The sequence below is a fragment of the Cannabis sativa genome, chromosome 1 (assembly GCF_029168945.1).
Source record: "Cannabis sativa cultivar Pink pepper isolate KNU-18-1 chromosome 1, ASM2916894v1, whole genome shotgun sequence".
Taxonomy (NCBI): Eukaryota; Viridiplantae; Streptophyta; class Magnoliopsida; order Rosales; family Cannabaceae; genus Cannabis; species Cannabis sativa.
Genome location: NC_083601.1, coordinates 49,578,564 through 49,585,094, shown reverse-complemented (window position 1 = coordinate 49,585,094; position 6,531 = coordinate 49,578,564). Strand labels below are relative to the sequence as shown.

Sequence of the window (6,531 nt, the reverse complement as noted above, 5' to 3'; positions counted from 1 at the left end):
TAAGAGGTACATATGATGCGGAAGTTGTTGAAGCAATGGGAGTCAAAGAAGCTCTCAGCTGGATTAAAAGTAAGAATTGGTCTGATGTTGAGGTTGAGACTGATAGCATGCTCACTGTGCAAGGCATTCGTAGTAATCAATCCTTAAATTCTATTTTTGGTTTGATTATTCATGACTGTCAAGTTTTATTCTCTTCTCTAAATAATGTTAAGCTTTGCTTTATTAGACGATCAGCAAAACGAGTTGCCCATGTTGTTGCTAGGCACTCTTGTTTTCTCTCTGGTCGTAACATTTTTGAGTATAATGCTTGGGACGAGTTAATTTCCTTTTTGTATTCTGAATGCTAATTATTCAATGAAGTTACTATTTCATTTTCAAAAAAAAAAAAAAGGTTTTCTTTCTATTTTATTAAATGTTTTAATTTTTTTAAAATAATTTTATAAAAATCTTTTCTTTTTCTCTGTTCGTGAAAGACAAGACGATCCTTCATTTTTCCTTTCCTTCTAGACGGCGGCACTGCTCGAACTCAGCCGAGGACCGAGTCGACTCACCATTTTCAAAGGGTTTTTTGATTCGATAGCTAAAATGCAGAAGCTGAAAGCTTTGGGACATGTCCGGACTTGCTTCTCTCAGAGTCTGCGCTCTCTTTCCCATCAGAGACCCTTTTCTGCTCAACCGAACTATGCCCAAGAAGACGACACTCTTCAAAACCAGGTCTCTCTCTCTCTCTCTCTCTCTCTCTCTCTCTCTCTCTCTCTCTCTCTCTACATGGTAGTTGAATTTGCTTGCTTTATAGTCCTGCATTTTCGATTTTTAGTTCATTGAGATGGAATGAGTAATAGCACCGGTTAAAGATCTTTCTTTTTGTTTGGTGTGTAATGTAATTTAGGTTTTGGTTGAAGGAAGAGCTACTTCAAGAACAGCTATACTCAATAAGCCATCTTCACTCAATGCCCTTGATACAGCTATGGTATGTACTTTGTATTTCTCACATTTGATTATTCTGTTTCCATTTTTCTTTTCCATTGATTGAATGTAAGTTTCTGTTTAAATGTAGGCAGCTAGGCTAAAGAGACTGTATGAATCATGGGAAGAAAACCCAGATATTGGTTTTGTCTTGATGAAGGTATTTACATAACAAAAGGAAATGAAATTCGTTTTTTGTTAAAAGTTGTATATCTCTTTGGCATTGATAATGGTGACCTAATAGGGTATTTATTCCTAATAGGGTAGTGGCAAGGCTTTTTGCTCTGGAGGAGATGTTGTTTCACTGTATCATTCACTCAATGAAGGTGAGCTTTGCTTATTTCATACTTGTTTTTACCCTATCTTTAGCTCTGTTATTACGTTTAACATTTTACTCTCTTGGTGGTTGGTGTACCAACCATCAATGGCAATAGAAGAAATGTGGTGTGACAACATATGACTCTCCTTTGGAACAATACTTGATTTTCGGGACTGAACTTAATGTAGATCCTTCTGTTTGTTTTTCTTCTTGACTGTTACTAGATTCAACATTTTACTCTCTTAGTTGGTGCACCAGTCATCAATGGAGGAATGTGTAGCTTTAAAAGTATTAGATTCAACATTTTACTCTCTTAGTTGGTGCACCAGTCATCAATGGAGGAATGTGTAGCTTTAAAAGTATTCCTTTAGAACTATACTTTATTTTGGGGACTGAAATTAACCCAGATCCTTTAATTTGTTACTGTCAGTGAGCTACTTCCCTCACTTTTCTCCTTTTCGGGGAAACCTTTATCATGCAATTCAGTTTTTTTTTTTTTTTTTTTTTTCATGTAGCAGATACATTTTACCCATTTTCTTCAAATTGATCTTAGATGGAAAAGATCTCGGAAATATAATAATGTGTGTTATACTACATTTACTTAGTTTATGTATCATTTATGCAACAAATACGCACCTAGGCACCTGCAAGTCTATGACCAAGTATAAGGGCTATGTCTTGGTGGTACTAGTTTATACTGACTCCACGCTCACACTTCTTTATGCTTTTTAATCCTTTTGGTGTATCTGTCTTATTCGTTCTTCCCACAATTCTGAACTCATTATTGATGCTCTATTAATGTGTTCAAATAATTTGCAGGGAATGTTGACGAGTGTAAAATGTTTTTCGAGTCACTATACAAATTTGTTTATCTTCAGGGGACATATTTAAAGCCACATGTGAGTATCTACCTTTTATCTATGGCTAACTATGATAGTGATATAAGCTAGATATAGTATATTTCATTATGGTATTTATCCTTACGTTTTGTCAATTTCTTAGTTAAAACACATCTAAAATGCAGATAAAAGACATCAAGTTTAGAAATCTAATATGTAATTATTTCACATATCTTCTCAGCCATGTAAAAGTTTAGGTTATAACTAGTAATAATTTATATATTGATTTTTTTATTAGCTAGAAAGTCTCAATTGGCTCTTTTAATGGTTATTTGAATATTACGTACTGCAGGTTGCTATCTTGAATGGTATTACTATGGGAGCTGGAGCTGGAATTTCATTCCCAGGAATGTTCCGTTTGGTGACTAATAAAACTGTATGTGACTTGTGTCATTTCTTAACTTATTTGAGGTCATCATATTCTTCTTTTCATTCTCAATTTAAACATTAATAACATGCTATTGGAATCAAATAACTCGACCTATCATGTGGGTTGGCATACTTCGACATGACAGTTATTTTGCATTATCTTTAGATATAATCAATATGATAGACCCCAGGTAAGGATCCTCAAACCAAAAGCAATGATAACAGGCAAAAAAGAAGGAAACTGAAGGAAGAAGACAATGGAAATACAGAACTAGGTAGATTTTAGAATTGTTATTGAATGATCAATGCGATAAGAGCACACTAGAACAATGGGGTATGTGATAGGCCTTGACTCTCCTTAGAGCAAAGCTCTATATATACTATCCAATACCTCTCACCACAATGATCCATGTATACCCTTTTACGTATATTCTACTAATTGTGAAGTCTATTACAATATTTGATTGCAAAGAGTTTTCATGAAATACCTCTACTAACTAGGCTTATTGTCACATGTCTTTTTTTTTTGTTGAAAAAGAAACAGATGCCATATGTCTTAGACTGACCTCCTCCCAAATATATTAGGGAGCCTCACTTATTGCGGAGAAAAGCCGTGGCAACACAAAACCAAAACAATAGTTTTTTTTTTCCTGGCATATCTTGTTGGGAGCGTGGCTTTCTTTTGTGTTAAATTATGCTTACTTAAGTATATTCTTTTATCTGTGAAAAATTATGTAGGTCTTTTCTCATCCTGAAGCTCAAATGGGCTTTCATCCTGATGCCGGGGCTTCATTTTATCTCTCTCGCCTGCCTGGCTACTTAGGTACATAATATTCATCTTCTATGGCTGTACTTCCATGGCAACATTTATTCCACTTATCTTATCGTGTTTCTTTTCTTTCTTCAGGAGAATACTTGGCTCTTACAGGAGACAAACTTAATGGCGAAGAGATGATTGCCTGTCGCCTTGCTACACACTACACGTTAGATGAGGTTTGATTTTTTGCACCTTGGTTTCTTTGCTATTATTTCTTTGTTTCTAAAATAAAGTAATAGTGACAACTCTTCTTACAGAGGCTAAGTTGGATCGAAGAACGCCTGAGTAAATTGATTACAGATGATCCCTCTGCTATAGAAACATCTCTGGCACAATATGGTGACATTGTATATCCAAACAAGAGGAGCATTCTCTTTAAGTACGTTCCCCTGAAAACTGTGTTTGATGGTGCCGCCCCCCTTTCTTTCAATTATCATTGTGTAAATATTTGGAGATAAAAAAATCAATAACTAAATCTATATCTGAGACTTGCTTATTTTTCTTGCTCATGTTGATCTAGAATTGACACCATCGATAGATGTTTTGGCCATGACTCAGTAGAGGAAATTATCGACGCTTTGGTAAGTTTATAAGAAATATTTTATAGAGTTTATTTACGGATATAAAAGTTGTGCAACAAGCTGTTAGATATTTGAGTAAGCACTTTAAAATCCAGTCTCTCATTTTTGGTATTTGTTTCTTCCAAATAATTATTTGTTATCTTTGTACTTATTGTTAAAAACAAATAAACAATTCAAACGGTCAGGAGAACGAAGCTTCTGTTGCCAACGATGAATGGTGCAAAATGGTTCTCAAGAAAATGAGAGTAGCTTCTCCTCTTTCCTTGAAAGTTACGCTTAAATCCGTGAGTTACCCCTCTCGTGCCAGTAAGAAATTTTATTTTTTTGCTTTTGCTCTCATATTGCCTTTGACCTTTCTCTATTGCATATTAGATTCGCGAAGGTCGGTTTCAAAGTCTTGCTCAATGTTTGGTTCGCGAGTACCGAATATCTCTTGCTAAGATTTCCAAAGAGGTCTCCAATGATTTCTGTGAGGTATGAGTTTCTTCCAAGTGAAGTTTGTACTTGAGAGAATTCTTGGAACTGCACTCTCTTTGAATTTTCAGCTTATTTATTTGGAATGTTTCTACAGGGTGTTCGGGCAAGGTTAGTGGATAAGGACTTTGCTCCAAAGGTATGGCCACCTAACATAAATTGTTTTAACTGAATGAGAATTGTTTTCTTGAGCTCAGAACAATCATCTGACTGATCGATTTCGAAAAAATCCAGTGGGAGCATCCAAGTTTAAAAGATGTGTCAGAAGACATGGTGGACCGTCATTTCTCACCACTTCCTGAAGTTGAGTCTGAACTTGAGCTACCCACTGCATTGCGAGAACCATACATGTGAGACCGACGAGAACCAAAGATTATTGAACTTGGAAACGCAAAGCAGAAGCGCGGTTACTAAGCCGGACCCAGGTAAGATCAAAAGGATTGAGTGCATTTTTGCTATGCAAAGGCCAACTGTTGGCGAAATTAGAAGTCATTAGTTTCTCTTTCAAGTGATTTTTAACAACTTTTTTCAATATACAAGTTCAATTTCTTGACAATTTATAACTTTTATATGTAACAATTTACATTTAATATAAAGATGTAATAAAATTTTGCTGGGGAAAAGACATCTTTTATGTTGGTTTTAGTTTTATTTGACACTAACTTAGAAGCAAGAACTTGTTTATAAGATGAAAATCTTACACATGTAGGCTTACATAATTAAACTACACTTAGGTATATTTAGCGGTTACTGTTTATATATTTTTTATAATTTTTTTTTCTTTTTTTTTTCTTGTGCCCTTTTATACATTCACAAAACTTCGTCATGCTCCCTATTTTGTCTTTCCTATTTTATTTCATATGTAAATATCCAAAATATTTACCATTTGTTATTTTTGTTGGATTACATAATTTAAGTTTAGCAAATATTTAATATAAATCACAGTGATTTTGATAGAAGTGTGATCTATATTATACTATTAACACTTTTTTTACTTGCTCTTTTTCTCAAATAACAATCTTTACTTGAGGCTTTGTCAAAAGGCAACCTTGGTTATGTTATTTTTTTTAACAACTTTTTTTTGCTTAACATGTTAGTGAAAAAGAATTTTAAGTTCATCTTGTATTTTTGATGGGGAGTATCAGATAATTCCTGACCATCTTTGAATTGAACTTTAGATTTTTTTTTTTTTTTTTTGTAGGTGTACCCTCCCTCCTTTTCTGGTCATTGATTTTGTTTATTTGAGAATATTTAGTAATTGCTTGGCTTAGACCAAAAAATCGCATTTAAGGTAGACAAAACATAGGATTTGAATTTTGAATTGAAAATGGAGAATTCATAGTACTTTTCACTTTTTTTTTTTTTGAAAGAACATCAAGTTAGTACTTTTTACTTGGTAATCATCTAATCATTACTAATACCATCAACTTAATTATTTTATGGCTGCATCATAAGATCCCTAAATCACTTGAAAAAAGCTTCACTAGAGGGGTACAACTAACTACTTTAGTACATACCAAATTTGTCATTTGGAAAATTTGTGCTGATTCTCTCCCAATCATCAATTTATATTTTTATTGGTGCATAGATCAAACTTGTCCCTTATGCAATTCTCCAAGTGTGATTTTGTCATGAGCCTTTGATTTAGCTTATGAATTGGGCTCAGCTACACTCTTCTAATGTAGTAAAATAGGAAAATGAGTAGAAAAGACAAACGAATGGATTAGATGATGTGCTATGAAATTGGAAATGTGTGCACAAAGAAAATACATTGGAGTTGTAGTTGTTGGACCACGTATTGGCATGGCAGCTAATGCTGAGAGTGATGTCAAATGTGGCCCAAGATGCCTAATGTATGGAGTACCTATTTCATTCGAAAGTGCATGTTCAAATAGGTTCAAATTTGAATATTGACATAAGAATGAGACCTTTCGATTTAAAAAAAAAATGAAAGCCCAATAGTTGCAGAAAGGGGTTAGAAAAATAATAAGGGGAAATTACACTCTATACCCTTTTTATATTGTCCTCTTTTATTTTTACCCTCTTTTTTAAAGTCTATCATTTTTACCTCTTTTTTTAAATATTGTACCAATTTTGCCCCTGTCA

The 6,531-nt window shown here is 34.0% G+C and overlaps 1 protein-coding gene across 1 annotated transcript; it reads left to right on the top strand.

The window, feature by feature from the left end:
• The first annotated feature begins 431 nt into the window (after positions 1–431).
• LOC115706743 (small ribosomal subunit protein mS47) lies at positions 432–5,048 on the top strand. The gene is made up of 14 exons (XM_030634475.2): positions 432–714; positions 890–970; positions 1,058–1,126; positions 1,229–1,292; positions 2,105–2,184; positions 2,477–2,560; positions 3,292–3,376; positions 3,461–3,546; positions 3,628–3,749; positions 3,891–3,951; positions 4,137–4,235; positions 4,324–4,425; positions 4,523–4,564; positions 4,660–5,048. The coding sequence occupies exons 1-14, from the start codon at positions 586–588 to the stop codon at positions 4,777–4,779; spliced, it is 1,224 nt and encodes a 407-aa protein (XP_030490335.1). The 5' UTR covers positions 432–585; the 3' UTR covers positions 4,780–5,048.
• The last annotated feature ends 1,483 nt before the right edge of the window (positions 5,049–6,531 follow it).

Excerpts from the sequence above, each read along its gene's own strand:
- LOC115706743 (XM_030634475.2), top strand. The coding sequence starts at position 586 with ATGCAGAAGCTGAAAGCTTTGGGACATGTCCGGACTTGCTTCTCTCAG. Across the intron at positions 3,952-4,136 it reads AGGAAATTATCGACGCTTTG|GAGAACGAAGCTTCTGTTGC; the intron begins GTAAGTTTATAA and ends TCAAACGGTCAG. Across the intron at positions 4,426-4,522 it reads TCTCCAATGATTTCTGTGAG|GGTGTTCGGGCAAGGTTAGT; the intron begins GTATGAGTTTCT and ends ATGTTTCTACAG.